A 23,976-nucleotide genomic window follows, 5' to 3' on the forward strand; every position below is an offset into this window, starting at 1 on the left:
TTAATTAAAAAGAATCTGCAATGGCCAATTAAGTTAAAGACCTTTTTTTGCTTGTTTTGCAGCCCATATGTTAATAAGATTTTAGTTTGAGAGTACCTACTGCTCCTGTGTCTTTTCAAATTACCCTAAGCATGAAGCGGGGAAAAAGTCTACATTGCAATCACCTTTTAGTAAACCACATTTAAAAATAGATTCATGCAGGTTAGCATGTTCCTTTTTTTTCCTTTTATGCTAATTCTGGCAGAGGTAATACTGTTGTATTCCTGGTGATTATCATATTTTTCCAGGCAACCAGCACCAGAACAAGAGGACACAGTCTCAAGCTGTGCCAGGGGAGGTTTAGGCTGGATGTTAGGAAGAAGTTCTTCATAGAAAGAGAGATTGGCCATTGGAATGTGCTGCCCAGGGAGGTGGTGGAGTCACCATCACTGGAGGTGTTTAGGAGGAGACTGGATGGGGTGCTTGGTGCCATGGTTTAGTTGATTAGATGGTGTTGGATGATAGGTTGGACTTGATGATCTCGAAGGTCTCTTCCAACATGGTCTATTGTATTGTATTGTATTGTATTCTATTCTAAGAAGCAGGATTTGCAGGAGGACACTTTTATTCAATCAGATGAAAAAATCATGGAGCCAGTTTAATATAAGATCATAGTATTGCAGAATAGTTGAGGTTGAAATGGAGATTTAAAGGTCATCTAGTCTAACCCACATGCAGGGACATCTTCAACTAGATCAGGTTGCTCAGAGCCCTATCCAACCGGACCTTGAATGTTTACAGAGATTGGGCATCTTGGCCTTATTGAACCTCATGAATTTCTCTTAGGCTGACGTCTCAAGCTTGTCTCTCTGGGTGCTATCTCACCCCTCAAGCATGCCAGCTGTACTATTCATCTTGATGTCATCTGCAAATTTGCTGAGGGTGCACTCAATCTCACTGTCTATACTACTGATATTATCTTTTAGTTAAAGTTAGTAGGACCGTAGTTAATTGGCAAGAGCCAAAGAGTTAAAAATTCATCAACCCTTGAAACTCTTAACCTTGGAACAATCATGTTGCATGCAGCTATCTACTTTCCTCTTATCTGTGATGATATCAAAGGTCCTGCCTCAGTTCTTCTATCGTAAAATATATGCCATGATAAGATACATCTCTTACTGGACAGTAACTTTCACTAGTCAGATATTATGCAGACTGAAAGTCAGATTCTTGAACTGTGAATTAAACATTGTTTCTGGCACTTCTCTGTAAAGAAACTGAGTTACTTGAGCTGCCTGTCCCCATCAATGGTAAAACTGTTTACCTAGATCATACAATCACTGTCACTTAAACATGATCTGTATGACAGTAGAAAGCAATTTGCATATTATCCTCAGATAGTAACCAATTGAGGCTATTTTGGAGCAACTGCACAAAGTATGGACATCCAGTTTGCTGTGAGAAGTGGTCATTTACATCTGCTTAGCATGACTGTGGCAGCAGCAGATTTTTAAACTGAAATGCAGAGTGAGTTTGCAGATAGTGCAGGAAATGAATGCTTCTGCCTGGAGAGGGACCACAGTACTGCTAGTGTGCCAGCTCCTTTTGTGCCTCTCCAGCAGGAATTATCAGGGACGACTGAACCCAATTCTGATATCTGTCTAAATGTGACAATAGATCAACCTGGAATAAACTCTTTTCTGAGGCTTATTAGTAGGAAACTGGTCTCCAAGCCTGAGAGATGTCCTTCTCTGTTTTCCTGTGGCCTTTTTTGGTTTGGGCTTTTGTTCTCTTTTTGTTGTTGTTGAGGTGGGTTTTGTCTGTTGGGGTTTTTTTTGTCCCTATAGTCTCTTACTGTTTGGCTTTTTAAGACTTCATTTTATGCAGAATCCAGTACTAGGAATACTGAATATTCTTTATGACAGTATCATCCCCAGTCTGAAACAGATATGTTGCCTCCTCCAAATCCACTACAGGTACTACAGAAGGGGAGAGGGCCAGGATTTACCTTCTCAAGTTTAGTAACTCATACAGACACCCTCAGTCAACTGAGCACTGTCTCTTTTCTGCCCTCTCATATTCTTACACTTAGGTTGTCACAAATCCCTTCTGTCCCTTCAGACAATATTTTTTATTTGCAGCTTTTGTCATCAGAAAAAGCCTTCTTCTTTCTTCCACTTCACTTTTCTGTCCCTAACCCTTTTCTGCACAGACTTTATTTGGCCTCCTGGGCTGTGTCTTTGAGCATCACATTCTTTGGTGTATTATGCTATTTTTGTCACTTTAACTACTAGAAACATTTTATGGAAACAACAGAGGTGAAAGACTGTAAGTAAAATGAAGTGGTACTTTTAAGGATGGCTACATTAGGGCTAGCTACCCAGACTCAGGCAGTGAGCATGCTAGGGAGCCAGGGAGCCACCAGAAAGAGAGAACTGTCATAAAGGAAACATACTACCTTTGCGTTATTTCAGTGTTTTTCCTCAGTGTGAGGTGCTTCCTTTAGTGAGGGGGCAACCTAGATGATATGAGAGAAGAGCAAAATGTGGCAAAGCTACATCTTGCTATTAGGTTAAAGGAAAACTACAGGAATGGTAGTATTCTCCTCACAACTCCTTTTGCCCTCTGCTTTCCCACTTCCTCTTTGTTTTAGTAGAATTTTCTTAGCAGGGCTGGTAATCATCAAAAAGGCATCTTTTGGGGTATGTCTCCCACAGCATCCTTGCAGCTAAACTGAGGAAATGTGGTCTGGGTCATCAGGTGGATGTGAAATGGCTGAAGGAAAGAAGTGAGAGAGTTGTGGTCAATGGGATAGACTCTAGTTGGCGACCTATATCTAGTGGTGTTCCTCAGGGGTCAGTACTGGGACCAGTGCTGTTCAATATATTCATCAATGACCTGGATGAGGGCACAGAGTGCACTGTCAGCTGGTTTGCTGATGGCACCAAACTGGGTGGAGTGGCTGACACACCTGAAGATTGTGCTGCTGCCATTCAATGAGACTCGAACAGGCTGGAGAGATGGGCAGGGAGAAATTGAATGAAGTTCAACAAGGGCAAGTTTAGAGTGTTGCACCTGGGAAAGAACAATCCCATACACCAGTATAGGTTGGGGACTGACCTGTTGGAGAGCAGTGAAGGGAAAAAGGACCTGGGGGTCCTAGTGGATGGAAGGTTGACAATGAGCCTGCAATGTGCTCTTGTGGCCCAAAAGGCCAATGCCGTTCTGGGGTGGATTAGAAGGGCTGTGGTTAGTAGGTTGAGAGAGGTTCTCCTCCCCCTCTACTCTGCCCTGGTGAGGCCACATCTGGAATATTGTGTCCAGTTCTGGGCCCCTCAGTTCAGGAAGGACCTCAGGGAACTGCTTGAAAGAGTCCAGTGCAGAGCCACAAAAATGGTTAGAGGGAATGGAACACCTCTCTGATGAGGAGAGACTGAGGGAGCTGGGGCTCTTTAGCTTGGAGAGGAGGAGACTGAGGGATGACCTCATTAATGTTTATAAATATGTAAAGGGTTAGTACCAAGAGGATGGAGTCAGGCTGTTTTTGGTGATGCCCCATGACAGAACAAGGGGCAATGTGTGGAAGTTGAGGCACAGGAATTTACATGGAAACGTGAGGAAATTTTTTTTCACTGTGAGGGTGACAGAAGCCTGGAACAGGCTGCCCTGGGGGGTTGTGGAGTCTCCCTCTCTGGAGATAATAAAAACCCACCTGAGTGCATTCCTGTGTGATCTGGTATAGGTGATCCTGCTCTGGCAGTCGTGTTGGACTAGATGATCTTTCGGGGTCCCTTCCAGCCTCTAACATTCTCTGATTATTTTCCTTCTCTCTGACTGCTGCAAAATGAACTTGCAGCAGAGGGATTATATGATGTTCATAAAACAGAAGGGAAGAAGTTAATGCAACATAAATCTCCAAATGGAAGATTTTTTGTTTTCCAAGGAGTTTCAGTTATATTGCTTTTACTTCAAAGTTTCAGTCTACTCAAAGGTGCTTTTCCTCCCATACCAAAGCCTTGTATATTTCCTATATAACTTTTATGAAAGCTAAACTGTAAACTCCCAAGCATGCCGTTCTCAGGTGTTCATGAGCATGGTTTCACAGCCTGGGAGAAGGCAAAAAATATGGCGGATGAGGTCTGGGAGGATGGACAGACTGCTGCAGGGAGTCATTTACCTGGCAGCTGAGCTGTGGCACTCCGCTTTTATTTTCTCTTAACCAGTCCAGCTGAGGAGTAAACCTGGCTTGCAAATTGCAGTAAAGTTAAAACTGCATACCATAAGGGGGAAGAACTAATCATCAGGGTGGTTTAAACTATGCTCTACTGGAGCATGTCTACAGTTACTGTGGTTTCGCTGACAAATAGTGACTTAATGGCTTGCAGTTGAATGCTGTGGTACGAGATCAGTGCCTTGTGGGATAAACACTTACTTAGCATACCCAAAAGCAGAGTGAATAGAATAGAACAGAAGAATGGAATGGAATGGAACGGAACAGAATAGAATAGAATGGAATGGAACGGAACAGAATAGAATAGAATAGAATTAACCAGGTTGGAAAAGACCTTGGAGATCACCGAGTCCAACCTATCATCCAACACTACCTAATCAACTAAACCATGGCACCAAGCACCCCATCCAGTCTCTTCCTAAACACCTCCAGTGATGGTGACTCCACCACCTCCCTGGGCACCACATTCCAATGGCCAATCACTCTTGCCATGAAAAACTTCTTCCTAGCATCCGGCCTAAACCTCCCCTGGTACAGCTTGCAACTGTGTCCTCTTGTTCTGGTGCTGGTTGATTGGGAGAAGAGACCAACCCCCACCTGGCTACAACCTCCCTTCAGGGAGTTGTAGACAGCAAGAAGGTCTGCCCTGAGCCTCGTCCTCTCCAGGCTAAGCAACCCCAGCTCCCTCAGCCTCTCCTCATAGGGCTTGTGCTCCAAACCCCTCCCCAGCTTTGTTGCCCTTCTCTGGACACCTTCCAGCAACTCAACATCTTTGCTAAACTGAGGGGCCCAGAACTGGACACAGGACTCAAGGGGTGGCCTAACCAGTGCTGAGTCCAGGGGCACAATGACTTCCCTGCTCCTGCTGGCCACACTATTCCCAATACAGGCCAGGATGCCATTTGCCTTCTTGTCCACCTGGGCACACTGCTGGCTCATGTTCAGCCTACTATTAGCCAGTCCCCCCAGGTCCCTTTCTGCCTGTCTGCTCTCCAGCCACTCTGACCCCAGCCTGTAGCACTGCATGGGGTTGTTGTGGCCAATGTATAGAACCCAGCACTTGGATGTGTTCAATCTCATGCCATTGGACTCTGCCCATCTGTCCAGCCTTTCAAGGTCCCTCTACAGGGCTCTCCTATCTTCTACCAGGTCAACACCTGCCCCCAGCTTGGTGTCATCTGCAAATTTACTGATGATGGACTCAATCCCCTCATCCAGATCATCGATAAAGCTGCTATAGAGCATGGGATGTGTGGATGGTTATTTTAACAATGGTGGGATGACAGGCTGAGCATGTGAGAGGCATTGTTTTCAGTCTCTTCCTTTTGTAGGTAGACATGTGGTATTGTTATTTGTGGATAACATTTTTCATAAGTAAAATTAGTTTTAGAATACCTATTTTAAAAAACATTACCTGTAGAGCCTTTGAGTTGCTGTTACTCTCCTTTTTCTCCCCCACACAGCACATGTATGACTCCTCTCTTCTCTCCCTTTCCAGATGGAGCCAGTTGGACAGAAGCAGCCTTACAGTGCCACAAAAACTCTTCGGGTCCGGTGTCCATCTCAGGTGAAAGGGTTTCCATATTTTTGTGAGATTTTCTTTACTCTCTGCAGAATTTCCAGGTTTTCAAATGCTGTTCTCATTTTCTGAAGCTCTTGGGAATGTGCATTTGTCTAAGATACTGTACTGTTAAGAAATGGGCATTGTTCAGGTGCATTGATGCAGTTTCTTTATTTTATAAAGAAGAAACTGAAAAGAAGAGAAGGTACTTGTGACAAAAATAAGTTTTGTCATTGTTTAAGATGCTTTTTATTCAAAACATAACTAGCTAATTTGAATTGATAAAATTGAACCCATGGATTTTATATAATTCAGCTTTTCAGTGTTTTGACTGTCTGCTGTTAATTATCTTAGTCCCTGGAGCTATCAGTAGCCCAGTAGTATCTTCAGAGTCTGGGCATCTCAGGTTCAGAGAACAGGTTCTTGAACACTTTTCCATCTAAGGCCTGATTTCAGTAATTTGATAGTGATAAAATATTATTGGCACCCAGAAGCTTCACTGAACAACAATTAAAACATCAAAGAAAGTGAATTATGTGTCTTGTTTGATGTTAAGTTTAAGGTAGGATGTGGTGCTGTGCCTAGAGCATATCAGGGCTTAATTTTCAGGTCTAACCTGGTTTACTTCACTAGTGCAATGTTCATTCAAAAAATCAATACTGTAAAGATTTTATTAACTTCTGAAATATAGCCAGGAGATATTAACATCAGCTGACTCTTTCCACTAGCATTAGTAAACATACTCTCTTCACTCTGCAGGAAAGCCCATATCTGTTTACATATGGAAATAGTAACTACTCATCTTCCCCAGAGACATCAAGCACCAGAGAAACATCTCAGGTATAGTAGGATTGTCTGCATCATGTGGATTGAGTGTATTCCAGGGAGAGGGGCAGGTGGGTGTGAGTGTGCTGTAGCCTAATTAAACAAGGTAACCTTTGGAAAACTAAATGCAAAGTTCCAGATCTTTAGTGACATGCCTGACTAAATACTCAAGTGTTTAACAGCACATTTTCTCCTTGGTGGGTTTTGTAGAGTGTGATTTATGATAAATGTGTTCTGCCATGCCTTCATTGTTAAGGACCCATTTTAACCATCTGGATAAAAACGTTAATTCCCTGGGATAAGAAGACAGGGAAAATGGGACCATTGATTCCTACCATAGAAGAAATTAGGTCAGATCAGCATGACACCACTGAGTGGGTCTGGTTTAATCTCATTTACATCATAGGAAAACTGAAGAACAATGGATTTTCTTACCTTTTTTTTTCTTTTGTTTTTGTGTGTGTGAGGTGATTACAGATTAGATGTGTGGGGATAAACAGACATATTATGGTGGGGTTTTTTTTGTTGTTATAGCACTCTGATTCTGAACAGAACTTGGTGCTTCCTAGCAGCTACTGAGGGACAAGATAATGCCTGTTTCCATGACCCAGAACAGTGTCTAGACCACATCTGCACTCATAATGGCCAGTACATCATTGGAATAATAACACATGTTTCTCCTCTCATTTTAATATAATGCCACCTGTTCTGTAGTTACCGAGGGTGCATGGTGTGGTAGTTTTAGGCTATGCCTTTAAGTGCTGGGGGAACCTTCAACCCACCACACATGGGGCAATGGTACCAACTACTCTGTTTTTTGTCAGTAGCTGTGGTGTAGGAGGCAAGAAGACACATAACTGTGTTATGTTTGTGGGTTTTTTTATTTTAAATAATAACCCAAAGTGCTGGAATGGGACAAGAAACACAAGGGTCTTTTCCTTAGGTAAATCAGCCAGCTTCAGGAGTTCTGCAGAGAGATTTGGAACAAACACATAACCCTGGGTCTTGTGTGATGGTCTGCTCTGGCATAGTGGCAACCACCCTTCACTAACAGTAGAATTTGGGAGTATTTCCATCAGTAGGATGCTAACCAAAAGAGTCAGGAAGGCAAATCCCTGGCTGCATGTAGAGGAGAAGGCAGGCTCACAGCTTGATGACAAAGGTATGGTTTTGTGCTGGGATATTGCAGGGATAGGTGCACAAAATGTTGCATAGCTGAACAGAGCATGGCGTAGAGTATGAGACAGCTGGCCCCACTGGCAGGCAAGAGCTGTACTGCACTTACATGGCCATGCAACTTCTGAGCAGACAGCTTGTGTCTGCCTTCAAAGGGCAGTTGTAGGTGCAGCCTGAGGACAGGTTGAGTTTGGTAGATGTATACAAAGTATGTGAGAGATCTGTTAATCTAATGCTCTGAGACATAAATGCTTTATTATGACCAGAGTCAGATGAGAAGTCTTGACTTATCTGTCTTTGCAGGAGAGAAGTTATGGAACAAATATTCCCTGTTTTGACCGGGATCCCTCTGATACCATTCCAGTTTCAGGTATTGTCCTATGTGATCTTATTGTAGAGCTACAGAAAGGAACAGGAACTGAGGTTAGTGAGGAAAGGTGTACTTTTCTTTGAAGGAGTGCACTCTGCTGCAGCTTTAAAGATCTTTTTGGAACAACATAAGCAGTTGTATAGCAATATGCAAGCTCTTCCTCAAGGATGGGGAAAGTTTATGCAACTGCAGCTTCCATGTACAAGGAAGGTATGGTGGAAAAGACAGGAGGTAGTAGGGTACTTCAGTTTCAGAGGGTGTGAAACGCTGCATGAATGGAATAGGGGTCTTGTCAGTGCAGTCTAGGCTGTAAAAGGCATGTGGAATCTATCACCAGGTGGGTTTTGTCTTCCCTCAGAAGTCGCAATGGTCCCAAAATTTTGACTCCATGCTGACACCAGAGCTCTGCCTCCTTTTCAGTCATTGCCACTGGTTAAGAGGAATCAGAGAAAGCACTAATCCAAGACTGAAATCTTACTGCCTCCTTTGTTGCTGTAGATAATGCCCAATCTATAGTACCAAGAATCATTTCTCATTGAGACACTTGAACGTGTCCAGAGAAGGGCAATGAGACTGGGGAGGGGTTTGGAGCACAGGCCTGTGAGGAGAGGCTGAGGGAGCTGGGGTTGCTTAGCCTGGAGAAGAGGAGGCTCAGGGCAGACCTTGCTGTCTACAACTCCCTGAAGGGAGGTTGTAGCCAGGTGGGAGTTGGTCTCTTTTTGCAGGCAATCAGCACCAGAACACAGTCTCAAGCTGTGCCAGGGGAGGTTTAGGCTCAAGGTGAGGAGAAAGTTCTTCACAGAGTGAGTCACCATCCCTGGAGGTGTTCAAGAGGGGACTGGACGTGGCACTTGGTGCCATGGTTTAGTAGTCATGAGGTGGTGGGTGACAGGTTGGACTTGATGATCTTTGAGGTCTTTTCCAATCTTATTAATTCTATGATTCTATAATTTGATGCCTGTTAGTGTCCATTGATCTCATTTGATACCACCATAAGGATTAAAATACTGCCTTTGCACTGCTCTGTGCTTATTCTAAGGAAAAATAATTGCAATTTGAAGTTTCCTTTCTTTCCTCTTTCCCTTACAACACTTTTGTTTTCTTTCCTAGTTCACAATTTGAAACCAGCAGATATTCGTGTGATCGCCGCCCTCGGAGATTCACTCACAGTAAGTAAAGGTCACTGGATAACCGTTGTTAAAGCAACTATTGAAAAAGCATTTCTGAATTTTTAACCCAAGTAATAGGATACCAACAGCTACACCCTGTTGAGCCAAACATTTTCCACGTGTTCTTTTCCACATTCTGCCTTGACTGATGGGTAATCAGATCACGAGTTTAACCTGAGTGCACAGCTGCCATTTAAAGTCCACAAGGGTGCCACATAAGGAAGAGCTTCAAGATTAGATTGTGCAGCAATGAAATTGGCCTGCGAGAGTGGACTTGCAACAGTTGCATTTCTTCATTGATTCTAGGCAGCTTCCAGGTATTTGCCTTCAAAGCAGTCAGCAAGCAGTGTAAACAGAAGGAACAAATTCTGCAACGAATTTTGTGTATACATACGATATGATAAATACATAGGAGATAAAACCAAACTCTATAAAGCCATGTCCATTTATACTGACTAAGTATCTGAGTCAATGGCAACAAATAATCATGTGTGTCATGTAACTTATCTTGAGAATTCTTTTAAACACTCTTCCTGGAACTGTGTGAACACAGCTCTTAAACTGGCTGTGATTCTCCAACCAGTGATGACTGCTCCACTACTCATACCACACTTCATGTTTCTTGTGCTTTCTGTGCTAATATTACCACATTAATTCCTTGTAGTCTTCTTTCTTGGGGACACAAAACAAGAAAATCACCAGAGCACTTTTTAATGTGTGGAACACTTAATGAGTTATTCATTCAGGGCCTGTAAGTAAATTTAGAATTAGGTGACTATTTTGAACATTCTCAACCAATTTTTCACCCACTTGATCTAATCAAGAAGTTGATAGAAGAGGGTTTAAAATACACTCAGTTCTTGACCCTCTTGAGATCAAGGATCTGTTATTTTTTTGGAAGATGGCATAGCTTTCTTCATTAACACCCTCTTTAATTATTTTCACTAGGATCACTCAGGAAATTAGCTACTGTAGCAAATATTTTCTGAAGGTGAACTCATTTTCTGCTTCCAGGCGGGTAATGGGGCAGCATCCAGACCCCAGGATGTTCTTGATGTCCTGACTCAATACCGAGGTGTTTCTTGGAGGTAAATAATTCTTCCTCAGTGGGAGGGAACAAATCATAGAATCATAGAATCAATAAGGTTGGAAAAGACCTCAGAGATCATCAAGTCCAACCTGTCTCCCAACACCTCTAAATAATCTTGGCTTTTGATGCGTACAGTTGTTTTTTCTACAGGAGGCTTGTGGAGAGTGAGTTTGACTTCACATTTTGCACAGAAGCACATGTTTGTACATTAATTCATGATAAATGAGACATTTAAACTAGTGGCCAAAGTATTTTGTGGCATGGCTGTATAAGCCCTGGATATTCTGATGAAATAAAGAGTCCTTGTTAAGATGGTCTCTCACAGTTGCAGCTATTGCAAAGGGGACTTCTGGATCGCCTCAGCATTGCACTGCTTGTGCGTTCTGCGTTTCTGCTCCTGCTCTTTCTATATCTTGTGTGCACTTCCCGGCTGTGGCCTGTGCCACCCCTTTCTTGCTGTTGCTGTTTCATACACAGTATCTGGTTCCTTGACCCCTTCCCAGCATTGTTTACATCATGAAGAATGGTTTATCAATTACCAGTTGCTACGGACTTTTATATCTACCGCATCTTATTAATCAGCACAAAAAGCCACTCTGAAGAGACAGTCATGTTCAGTTGTTATTCTGCATCTGTATAACTTAGCACCAAACCTGTCAGGCTGATCTTCTGTTCATCATTATTTACACATCTGAACTACTGCAGCTCTGTAAGAAATTTAAACAGATACTAGGGTCCTTAGAAGTACTGTATTTCATATTAAAGGGATACTATAGAAGTATTCAAAGTCTAACACTTTATATTTTGATAATAATCTACTGATATCTCTGGGGTAAATGTATACTAGCATTTTCTACAGCATGAAGTAAAATCTAGTGGCATTCTTCCAGCTGAGTGAAATGGGACATGAAAGGTATTGAGCGTAATTATCCCTCTGAAATACATTGCTTTTAGAACTGGTTGTTATGGATACAAAGTATTTGTTAATTAAAAAAGGAAGTAATAAATATTTTAATAGGGATGAGAACAGCAGAGATGGCAGCTTAAAAAACCCTCTCATTTCTTTCACATAGGTTTGAACACATGCCAAAATACGTAAGAGACCTGAAAGGGCAATTAGTGTACAGGGCTCTTAATGTGGCTGCTGTGATTATGACAGTCTGTGACTTCGTGACCGTATCGGTATGCACACAGAGATTCCAACAGTCACCAGAGAACACTCTGCACATGTGTAGAAACCCCGTACGGGGGAGCTCTCTTACTTAGTCCACTGCTTTACCAAGTCCAGCATAGCTTGAAACAATTTTCTCTTTGTTTTTAACAGTGTTGGAGGAAATGAAAACATAAGCACTGTCACGACACTAGCAAGTAAGTGCATTTTCCCATAAAACTGGTAGATATCTGGAGGTGTTTATTAAATCAGCTGTTACTATAAAAGAAGACACAAAGATAGATTTACAATTTGTAGCATGACAGAATCAATTCCTTTGCATTCAATGACCAGTGCTGAGTAAAAGTTGCATAACAACCAGGCTGTAATTTTCTGTGCATGACTTAACTATGTATGTTATAATTCCTAGGGTTTGGCTCTTTCAGTATTCCTCTGTTGGCTGGAGTTCTGTCCAAAATGTGTTGGGGGGCAGACAAATCACAGATCTTGGATTATAGCCTACAGAAACTATTTTGACTGTATGGGAAAGCTGCTTTGAGTGGAAGCAGAATCATGCCACAAGATCAGATTTTTGCATGCTTTTAGAGGCCAGAGAACTTTAGATCTTGGGTGTTTGTGAGACCGGTTTGTAAACTAAGATGAAGCAAGGAATCTTAGGTCTTTGAGGTTAATACATCTGGGGAAAGGATTTGATTCCAACCCATCTGAGTGTGGCAGCATGAGAGTCTTCTGCCTGAGCATAGGGTCTACTTGGCCCCACTTACCAGGCAGAATCACAGAATCAATAAGGTTGGAAAAGACCTCAATGATCATGAAGTCCAACCTGTCACCCAAACCCTCATGACAACTAAACCATGGCTTCAAATGCCACGTTCAATCCCTTCTTGAACACCTCCAGGGACAGGGACTCCACCACCTCCCTGGGCAGCACATCCCAATGGCCAATTACTCTTTCTGGGAAGAACTTTCTCCTCACCTCAAGCCTAAACTTCCCTGGTGCAGTTTGAGACTCTGTCTTCTTGTTCTGATGCTGGCTGCCTGGGAGAAGAGACCAACCCCCACCTGGTTACAACCTCCCTTTAGGTAGTTGTAAAGAGCCATAAGGTCTCCCCTGAGCCTCCTCTTCTCCAGGCTAAACAACCCCAGCTCCCTCAGCCTCTCCTCATAGGGCTTGTGCTCAAGACCTCTCCCCAGCCTTGTTGCCTTTCTCTGGACACGTTCAAGAGTCTCAATGTCCTTCTTGAATTGAGGGGCCCAGAACTGGACACAGTACTCAAGATGTGGCCTAACCAGTGCTGAGTACAGGGGCAGAATGACTTCCCTGCTCAAATGAATGGCATTGCTAGCCAAGATGATCATATTTCATGAGGTATCAGAATTCGTACATTTCAGAAATCTTGAAGGCAAGAAATTATTTGTATGGCAGCAAATCCCCATGTTTATTCTATTTAAGGGTTAATTTTTTTATAAGTATCTCTTAAAGATTTTTTAATGGTCCTTTACTAAGAGCAACATTTCAGGGTGCTGTCTTTTTCTGCAGACATTCTTCGTGAGTTCAACCCATCCCTGATAGGGTATTCTATTGGCACTGGAAAGGAGACTACAGATAATGCTGCTCTCAATCAAGCTGTGGCAGGGGATCGTGCAGAGTAAGAGAAAAATGCCTTTAATTTTAATAGAAAGTTAATTTTTTTTCTTGAAAAATCAGTTCTAGCTAAACAAGGCCCAAACCCTGGCCTTTGGCAGGAGTGCAAGAAGGCTGATAGGCAAGCCCAAATATGTTTCTTTTGCTTTTCTCTAGTGTGAGGCTGTTATGGAAATGTATTTAATTTATAAACAACATGGCAAATATGGAAATTAATAACAATATTAATAACTTTTTATTAATATGAAAAATTGCCAAAACATATTAAATAGGTTCACTGTACAGTTAGAATATCTATTTACAGTGGGAATGTAGAGTATTTAGGCAAATATAACAACTTTAACACTTTTACGCAAACTGGGAGGAAATAACAGGGGAAGAGAGAATCCCCAGGAGTGAAATCATAGAATTGATAAGATTGGAAAAGACCTCAAAGATCATCAAGCCCAACCTGTCACCCAACACTGAGCAATAAGGTCTCCCCTGAGCCTCCTCTTCTCCAGGCTAAGCAACCCCAGCTCCCTTAGCCTCTCCTTGTAGGGCCTGTGCTCGAGGTCTCTCCCCAGCCTCGTTGCCCTTCTCTGGACAAGAGTCTCAATGTCCTTCTTAAATTGAGGGGCCCAAACTGGACACAGTACTCAAGGTGCTCAACCACAGCAGGGGGGAGACTCAATAAGAACTGATATGGAGAAGAGGCAATGAATTAATTGCTCACAGTTGATTTCAGCCAAGTGGGGAGTGCTGCTGCTGTGTATTGGCTGTTGAGGCTTCGGGGGGCTCTCATGCGGTGCTGGCGCGGCAGGTTGCCAGCAAGAGATGCCGCGCAGTTGTCGATGGCTGGTCTGGCTCCAGCAGGACAGCAGGCTGTGCGACGTGCTCTTCATGACAGGCGCTTGCTTTGTCCTGGGTAAACTGAGGCACGGCAAAATTCTGGTTGCTAGGGGAAGCAAGGCTTGGCTCCAGCTCCAAGGTTCGTGGCTTCTCTAGCTTGCAGTGTGTAGTCTTGTGGCTTTATCCCAGGCTCTGGAGTGGGCAACTTGTAGCAGGGGCAACTCGAGGCAACTTCAAGCCAGATAGGTCCAAGCAGATTCAAGCAAGGCAAGGCAAGGCAACTAGAAATAGGGCTGTGTAAATATCTTGCCTGAGATTCAATTGGACCAATAGGGCAACTGAAGCCAGTGCACAGCTACCCGATGAAAAGGGGTTCTGCCAGGCTGTGGCCATAAAAGGCATGTCCAGTAAATGTGCCCTTACCCTGGAAGAAGAGTTGTTTACCAGACACGCATGGTCCTGTCCCCTTTGTTCCTTTTCCTGTGTTACCCTGACTTTCTGCAGGAAGGAGAGGAGAGAGGGGGAGCATGTCTAGACACATAAGAGTCTATCCGGGTTTGTGCTGGGGCCATTTGGCCCTACCATGACAGAGGGCCAAGAAATGTAATGGGGACTTTGCAATGTCTTTAATACATGTCAAATAAATTAGCAGCCACAGCAACAGTTTCTCTAGCATTTTCAACCAAGAAGGACCAAAGCGCTTTACAAGCACTACTCAGAAAGCTTCACATCCCTATTGTGAAGCACGGGGAGGGGGGAGCCTTATTTTATATAAGGTGTATTTAAAACCTCTTGTCTGTAGAACCAGAAGTTCATGTAGAGACGCTAAGAGAAAACTGAATTGCTTATGGTCAGTCTGCGGCAGAACTGGGAATTACCTAGAGACCGCTATGCTCAGTCTTCAGTGAAATTTGTATGCTATCTTTTTCTCTTGAGAACAGATCTCAGGAGACATACATCAGTGGCTTGAGGCCATGTAATAACACTGATGCATGCACAAAAGCTTCAATGGCATTTTTGTATCAATAGCATCTGTCTGATGTTGGGAAGGAGTAGAGTGTGTTTACTTTAGTGCACAGTGTACTTTCGATATGGTTTGTAGAAGTATGCTTGCAAAAAGTGATCAAGTGCTCTGTTAGATGCTGTCCTGGTTTCAGATGGGTTGCTAATTGTTTTCTCATTTCCCTCCCCTTCCTCCCTGCCATTGTTTCAAAATGCATCTTTTTTTTTGTTGAAGTATCATACCTCTCATTCAATGAAAACTGGACTTCCCCAGGGTTTTTTTGGTCACTATGCGAGTGATGCCCATTCATCAGCTTTCCTCTTAGATTTCTGCTCTGTGAAGGATTCCTTATTAATTTTTATTAGTTTACTTCTTTGATTTCATTTTTCCTTTTAGGCATGTTCCTGCCCAGGCTAGAAGACTAGTGGAACTAATGAAGAATGATACTGTGAGTTTGTTATTAGTGCTTTCAGAAAGATGAAGTTGTGTGGCAACGTGAGTTTTTCTGGCAGACCAACAGCAGATGCCAAACATTAAAGCTGTGGATACAGCAGTGTAACATGTAATATTCCCCAGTGCAGTGTGAGTCAGTATGAAAGAATTTATAGCTTTGTCTTATATAATTTATACCAGCATGTGATGGTTACTATCAAACACAGATAACTGTAGTCTTCTAATTTTACTACAAGTGCTGTTGCTTTCCCTCCCAGTCTGCATCGTCCTGTAAGATCACAATTTGTTTTTCTCTGCTAGGATTTTGCTGTGATACATGCAGCTGTCTTGTAAGCACATGGTTTTTCCAGCAGTAAGAATACATGCTGGGATGTTAAGGGCAAGCGTTCCAGGTGGTAAATCATGTGGACTGAACATGTGAAGTGAGGAAAGGGCTTGTTTTCTTTAAAAGCAATTTAGTCCCATGTTTCCACCTGCTCAGCAGGTTTTTTTTACTTACACATTTGTTGTTAGGAAATATTTGATTAATGGTCTGTAAAACAAATACTAGGATGAGGATTGCTTGCATAATTTTCACCTCAACCTACTGCTTTCAATGTTTGCTGTTCGTAATTTGACAAAGGTGCTATGCAATCAGTGGCCTAAGATACGCGACGTTGTTTTGGCTTTCCAACTGTGCCTTTGGAAAGCAGCCAAAAAGCCTTTCAGATAACTCTGCATGAATATCTTCTATAAATACTCTGGAACATACAAATTGGCAAAAATATATGCAGTACCTTCCTTTTTGGTTCACAAGTTGTTACTCTGGCTGTATCTGACATGAGATTAAAAGGGCTAGCAGCTAACAGTGAAGCAGCTGGATGGTTTTCATGGAAACCACTAAGTCTTCTAAGTACTATTTTGTCATATTGGTCATCTTCAAAACATCACATAACAGGAATGAATGCAAATAGCTTCTATTTAACTATTAAGCTTCTTTCTAACTAGAAAGGGTATTCATATTAAAGACTATATATCTTTGACTACTGAACAGTGTGTTTACCAGCTGGGATATGTTGTATTCTGCCTTTGAAGACAGAGATGTCTGTACACCACTTGAGGCTGATATACTATTCCTACTTTTCATAGTCATAGAATCATAGAATCAATAAGGTTGGAAAAGACCTCAATGATCATCAAGTCCAACCTGTCACCCAACACCTCATGACTAATAAACCCTTACACCAAGTGCCATGTTCAATCCCCTCTTGAACACCTCCAAGAAAGGTGCCTCCATCACCTCCCTAGGCAGCACATTACAATGTTCAACAACTCTCTCTGTGAAGAACTTTCTCCTCACCTCAAGCCTAAACCTCCCTGGCACACCTTGAGACTGTGTCCTCTTGTTGTGGTGCTGGTTGCCTGGGAGAAGAGACCAACCCCCTCCTGGCTACAACCTCCCTTCAGGTAGTTGTAGAGAGCAATAAGGTCTCCCCTGAGCCTCCTCTTCTCCAGGCTAAACAACCCCAGCTCCCTCAGCTTCTCCTTGTAGGGCTTATGCTTGAGGCCTCTCCCCAGCCTTGTTGCCCTTCTCTGGACATGTTCAAGAGTCTCAATGTCCTTCTTAAATTGAGGGGCCCAGAACTGGACACAGTGCATCTTTGGAGTATCTTAGTGGTGTTTTGCACAGAAATTAAAGCATTAGGTTGTTGAGTAAATGAGCAACGTGGTACTGAGCACATTGGGGCTTTTCCTCAAAGCTAAGAAGGTGTGTGTTTACTAGGGCATAATTACTTTGCATTGTCTAGGCTTTTACAAAATTCTTCCAGAGGAAGAGGTGCTATAATTTTTTACCGGTATTGTTAGATAGTGTTAATATTGCCCCTCTATGTTTTCCAGTTTCCCTCACAGCAAGAGTGAAATATATTGCCCTCCAGGGTTTTCCAGCAGCATTACTCATGACACAGTGAAACATATACCATCATTTTTGCAACGAAGATACATTCCTAGAACTGCAGGAGGTGTCACTTAGTGCATACACAAGATATTACCCAGAGAAATGCACAGATGGATTTTGAGCAATAGTTTTCCGAAGCAAACCATTTCTTTGTGCTCCTACTAATATTCTGAACCTTACCTAGGTCATGCTAACTTTTACATTCTCAATCATGACTACAAATTAATGTTTGTTCTGGTTGCTTAGAGAGCTATAGCCAGGTACCCTGAGAACTGTTCAGTCTGTGTTGAGTATTTTGTCTGCCTCTCCCCTCTTCTTTTTGTTTGTTTGTTTGTTTGTTTTGTTTGTTTAATAACTTCCATCTCCTCCTGTGTGCAGAGAATCAATATGCAGACAGACTGGAAGCTTATAACACTTTTCATAGGAGGAAATGACCTATGTGAATTCTGCAACAATCCAGTAAGTCCCCTGCTTCCTGCAGCATGAGTTGGGCCAGCCTAGGCATGAGGTCTCTGTTCATTCCAGTGGGTGAGAGGGTAGAACTGGGTGGGTGAGACTGAAATAAGATAGGTATTACTTGTGCAGCTCTGGAATGTAACTGTGCTGAGACCTTCAGGTTGTTCAACCTGAAGTTATGATAAATGAGATGATATCTTTGGAGCATCCCTAAATTGCATAATTGTAGCCACTTTGTTTTACTGTTGACTAAGATATCTTTCCATTATGTAGTCACTTCACCTGTAGATAAAAGGTCAAGGGATTTTGCTCATCTTTAAAGCCTTGGTGCACAGTCATACTCCTAAGTCTTACCTGGTGCACACTTATCAGTTTCAGTGCTATGGGAATGGTTCTACTTGCAGGTCATGATGATATATTCATGTATAACTTAGTATATGTTATGTATGCATATTATATATATATATAGGTATACACACATATACTCTAATGAAGCCTTTGGTGTGTATGTGTAAAGAGGAGGTGTAGCAAATTCCTTGCTTAGTCTTGAGTCTTACTTACAAGCAGCAGAGAGTGATTAATTTCATACCACAAAAAATCAGCTGAGCTCTACTTGTACAAGAAGGATAGAGAAACAAACCATTCCTCTCTCCTCACCTGACCCAGACACAAAACAGCAGTCACACACAAGTGGGAGGGGCAAAGAGATAGCACGTCTACACCTAAGAGCACAATGGCTCTGCCTGCATGTTGCAAAGCTACAAACAGTGCTAACCACAGTGTCCTTGGTGAGCTGTGATTTAGGAAATAAATTAGGGAACTAAGCTGTTTAGCTTTGTGGAGTGGGCCAGTGGGGCTCTCAATGAACTTCTGCTTGAAATGAAATTAAAAGAAAATAAGTCTGAAAATAAGGCAGGTATTTCTCACAGGAAGTTTGGCTGACTGTTGATTAGTTCCACAAGTGAAGAAATAAAAGCTGGATCACTTGATACAAATTAAAGGGTTTAAACTACTCAAATGGAGCAGGGGAGTTTCACCACTGAGAGGCAAATATATATACATTGAGTTCATTCCCAGATAAAAGACTAAGCTTTACCAGTTATTATTTGTGGCAGGTAAGGAACATATGGGAGGCTTGTTGCTAATATTCCACACAGCAGAAACAAACTTACTTTCAGACAAAGTGATCTCTCCCAAAGATTGTCCCTGTTAGTGAGTTGTTAGTGAGTTATTTATAAAACCAGCCTAAGCAAGCCTGAGGTGGAGGATGCTGTGATATTTGATAATGCCCCCTGAATTTTCTCACTCACTTGCATCCAGTGGCTGCTAGAGCTTTTCTTGCAAGTGACACAGCTGTGACAGGAAAGAAGAAAAGCAGAGACAAGATAGCTTTGCCTGAGACTCTCTTACTCTTGATCCATGAGTCAGATACCTGTGTGCTGCTATGAGTGACTCTAGCTGGTCACTGCTGTTCTGCTTGAGCAAATTGAAAATAAAATTCAACCCTCTTGCTTCAACAGGTACGCCTCTCTCCTGAAAATTACACCTACAATATACAGATAGCTTTGGACATACTTCACAGAGAGGTAATCCAAACTTTTCTAGTATGTGGATGTGGGGATCACATTCAGTTTGTAAAGCAGTCACTGATTATTGATGAAGAATTTCTTTCCTTGCTTTCATCTGTGGAGTACTGCTGTATGCAGAGATGCTTACTTGCAGGAAAATCTTTTTGAGAGGCAGGAAGGTCTGGAGTATTATTTTATTGATGGAATAAAGATGTGCTCAGTTCTAGCTGATGTGCTATGGACAAATAATGTAAAAAGCACTGTAACAGATGTGAACAAATATATGGTATTCAATGGCTAGGAAATGTTTTGCTCGTTCATTATACTGCAAATAAGTTGTTTTTTTTGGCCATCATTGAAAGAGAGATTCTGATACTCTAAATGAGGCTGAGCATGATGAGAGTACTCAAAGAGTTAAATGTCTGAGCTGCACTGAGGCCTGTAACGACTTGTCTGCACTGTTTTTGAAGACATCTTTTTCAGCAGTTAAAATAGAACTAGGCAGAGCAGACAGGTGCTGTAATTTAGAATTGTATGTGTGGGGGATTAATTATTGAGAAAGTACTTTGAACACCTCTCTTATAAATAATGTGTGCTGCCTGAATCAGCAGGCAGCAGCTGATGTCTGCTGTGGCTGCGTCGGGGCAAGGATGGCACTCTGTTCTTCGGGCACTAGCTATGGGTTTGCTTATTCTCTTGGCAGGTTCCACGGGCATTTGTGAACCTGGTGACAATTCTTCCCATAGCAAGCCTCCGGGAGCTGCACGCCTCAAGGAATACCTGCCCAAAGCTGATTATGAGGTTTGATAATGATTTATGTCACAGCTCTCACTGTTGCTTGCGGAAGGCTGCGAGGTCTTCTTGGAAAACCTTTTTTTTCTCAAACAGAAAACATTCTTGTATTTCAGACCACCAAACACCTTCCCCTGTGTATGCATATGCAGAGTAGAATAGAGTAGAATAGAGTAGAGTAGAATAGAATAGAATAGAACAGAATAGACCAGACCAGGTTCAAAGAGACCTTCAAGATCATCGTGTCCAGCCCATCATCCAACACCACCTAATCAACTAAACCATGGCACCAAGCACCCTATCAAGTCTCCTCCTAAACACTTCCAATGATGGCGACTCCACCACCTCCCCAGGCAGCCCATTCCAATGGGCAATCACACAGCATTTAGAAATACCTCTCTGCCTGTCACTTTCCCTGCATTTGAGCCCCGCTGTTACCTTTTTGTGGAGGTGACATTTTAATCACTCGTCCCTTACACTGAGTGGAGTTCAAGCCAGGGCAGAAATTGCTCAGCTGTACACACTCTTTGGGTAAAGACCAGAGAAGACGTTAAGACACAGGCTTTTCTTAGTTGATCACATTAATTAGAGTTATATACACATTTAACTTCCTGCAGGCTTAAAACTCCCTCTTGCTTCTGTAGTTTCCAATCTCTGTAATTTCATTGCGGATTATTGGTTTCTTTTTTGTTAGTATCTGACATAGAGGTCTGGGATGTTTATTCACACTACCTTTTACCTTGTGGCTCAACAATCCTGCCAGGTCAGCATCAATCTGCCACTGAGGTGGCAGGTTTGTGCCTCAGTGAGCTTCTAGTGACTCGAGTAGGGACCAATATGTCCCCCTGGCCATGCATCCGGCAGGACTTGCTTGGTTTCAGAAAAGCAAATCTATGCTTCTCTGAATAGGTGGACAAGACCAACCCTGTCCTGTTTTTTACAGGAGGACCATAGATGCAACCCTCTCACTCTGATTTAAGGTCTCTCTAATGGCTGTCAGTGGAAAATTAACTTTTAAAGTCAGACTGATGGGGTTTTTTGCTGATCAGTTGTGGTTCTTCTTTTTAACAAAGGTTACTGGCTAGATTACGTGCGCATCTCAAGAGCTTAATCATTGGACAAGGACAATTAGTGATGCCTTTATGATTAGATAATCTCAAGATATCTGTAACCTCCTCCCATCATTTCTGCTGCCACACTGAATTTAAAATGTGCTTGTCTGGTATCAAGCCCAGTTTACAGGGCACTTGTATGGGACAATAAATGCCATGCTACTGAATTGGAGAAGGACCTGAAGGAGGCTCTTGATATTGACAGCATGCCTTTTTGTTTCTGAGAGTAGCAAATAATCTACAAGCAGGTCTTCTTTAATTTTGCCTTGCTTATGTTATTGAAACACTTCTGAAAGCACAGCTTAGGGTTGTGTTGCCTTTCATTTGGATGCGCTGTAGAAGTAAAATCTTGTTACTTGTTTTCCATTAAGACAAGCTTGGAGGTGGTAGGGATCTGTGTATTCATACCAACAGCATCTCTACAGGAGGTATTTCTCTAAGATACCTCTCAGAGATGCTTTACTGTGATCTTGACAGGATTTTTTTAAGAGTTCTTTTTCCCATTAGGATTTGTCAGGTAATAATGAGGCATGCCTAGGAAGAGGGCACATCAGAAGAAAAGATTCATGTGCTAAAGGAAGAAAATCTGAGAGAGAGATAAAGGTTGCCAACATGGCTTCACAGAAACTTTAAATGGCTATGTTTGGAATGTCTCTTTAATGATAAAGATTCCAGCATCAGTCTTGCTGTCTGTTTTGGTGCTCTGCCATCCTCCATGTGTAATATCCTACACATTGTGACCCTTTTAATTGGTTAGAATGAATTTGTGTGAACTCTGTCTTGAAGGATGCTGGCATAGTTCTGCTGAAGGAAACCATATTCGCAGGTGTACTTACAAACAGTTTTTGTGGTAAGTGAGCCTCAGTTGGCAGCATGCATCTACACAGCTGCTCATTCACCCCACCCAGAGAAGAACATGAACAAGAAAAACCCATAAGTCAAAATAAACACAGGGAAATCACTTACCCAATAGCACTGCAGACAGAACAAATGGGGAACTTAAATGAATGTACTGTCCATTAGAAGAAATAATTGCTATTTCAGGAAGTGGAAAATAAACTAACAAAAAAGTTTGACAGTTGAAGCACCTCTCCTCCCTCATTCCCAGCTTCAGCTTCACATCAAGCACCTCTCTCTCACTCACTGTTAATGCCACAGTGCACCCTCAGTTTCCTCAGTGAGGCATGGGCATCTCCCAGCTACTTCTTTCTTCTTGTTCCTGTTCTGTGTGCTAGTCAGTGTCCCTCAGAGATGACCCTGCACCAATATGGGCTCATCCACATGATGCTCTGTTCAACAGAGTGTCTGCTCTGCCATGGAGTACCTCTTCCTCATTCCCACTGTTCTCTCCTCCTATTGTGTTTTCTGCTTTTTCTTAAACAGGCATTCACAGAGGTACCACCATCTTGGCTGACAGGCTTAGCTGTGTCCTGTCATTGGTTCTTTGAAGCTGGCTGGAACTAGCTGTATCCACCACAGGCAGCCCCAGCCTCTCCTCACAGTGGTCACTCCTGCTGCCAAAACCTTGCTGTGGGCATCTAGTACGGATTTTGCTTGCATTTCCTTACTTTATGTTCATGAATGTTCATTATTTTATCCCTACAAGTGTGTTTCTGCTCAAGAATCAGAGCTGTATAGAAACTCAGAAATGAGAGCTAATGCTCCCATTGAGCAACCTTTCAGAGAAATCACTCTCCGAAGAGCTTTTAACCCTGCAGCTTGTTAGCTCATGAATGGGAGACAAAAAGAGGTGCAGATCTCAACACCGTGCTCTCATCCCACAGGATTCTGTGTCCTTGTGTCATAAACCCCAAGGAAAATTCCAGTGACCTGAAGAAGTTGGTCTACTTTAACAGAAGGTACCAGGTAAGGCATGTGGCATTTGTTGCAGGCATTTGCTGCATTTGATCTCATCCTGCGGTTGATTAAGGGACCACAGAGGGTCTAATATTAGGAGGTGGGGGACAGTTCATACTCATTTTATGGCATATTCATAGTTGTGAAGTTTACTTTTTTAATAAAAAAGGTGAGGGGGAGATGGGGTTAGGCTGGAGAGCCTCTTTACAATTCTGATTCACTATAAAACAACAAAGCAGAGAAGATGAAAAATTGTTAAAGAGCAATAGAAGGAAGAGTATGTCAGACAGCAGGTTTTTGATAACTTCCTTTGTTGCAGATCACAGATTAAGCCAAAGAAAATGATAACTTGAGAGTAAACTTTGAGCATCATTAGAGTAGGATAGGATAGGATAGGATAGGATAGACCAGCTTGGAAAAGATCTTTGAGATCATTGAGTCCAAACTACACTCAACACCATCAAATCAACTAAACCATGGCACCAAGTGCCTCATCCAGTCTCTTCTTAGACACTTCCAGGGAAGGTGATTCCACCACCTCCCTGGGCAGCACATCCCAATGGCCAATTACTCTTTCTGTGAAGAACTTCTTCCTAACATCCAGCCTAAACTTCCCCTGGTGCAGTTTGAGACTGTGTCTTCTTGTTCTGGTGCTGGTTGCCTGGGAGAAGAGACCAGTCCCTGCTTGGCTACAACCTCCCTTCAGGTAGTTGTAGACTGCAATAAGGTCTGCCCTGAGCCTCCTCCTCTC

The 23,976-nt window shown here is 42.5% G+C and overlaps 1 protein-coding gene across 1 annotated transcript in view; it reads left to right on the plus strand.

The window, feature by feature from the left end:
* PLB1 (phospholipase B1) overlaps window positions 1-23,976 on the plus strand; it is a 128,945-nt gene that overhangs the window by 51,078 nt on the left and 53,891 nt on the right. Inside the window, exons 19-30 of the mRNA XM_054162299.1 lie at window positions 5,709-5,777; window positions 6,531-6,611; window positions 8,076-8,142; window positions 9,253-9,311; window positions 10,326-10,399; window positions 11,726-11,769; window positions 13,113-13,221; window positions 15,448-15,499; window positions 17,819-17,899; window positions 19,417-19,482; window positions 20,168-20,265; window positions 23,153-23,234. Coding sequence (XP_054018274.1) covers window positions 5,709-5,777; window positions 6,531-6,611; window positions 8,076-8,142; window positions 9,253-9,311; window positions 10,326-10,399; window positions 11,726-11,769; window positions 13,113-13,221; window positions 15,448-15,499; window positions 17,819-17,899; window positions 19,417-19,482; window positions 20,168-20,265; window positions 23,153-23,234 — 882 coding nt within the window. The remainder of the gene's footprint in view (window positions 1-5,708; window positions 5,778-6,530; window positions 6,612-8,075; window positions 8,143-9,252; window positions 9,312-10,325; window positions 10,400-11,725; window positions 11,770-13,112; window positions 13,222-15,447; window positions 15,500-17,818; window positions 17,900-19,416; window positions 19,483-20,167; window positions 20,266-23,152; window positions 23,235-23,976) is intronic.

This window comes from Dryobates pubescens, chromosome 6 (genome assembly GCF_014839835.1).
Source record: "Dryobates pubescens isolate bDryPub1 chromosome 6, bDryPub1.pri, whole genome shotgun sequence".
In the NCBI taxonomy this organism is placed as follows: Eukaryota; Metazoa; Chordata; class Aves; order Piciformes; family Picidae; genus Dryobates; species Dryobates pubescens.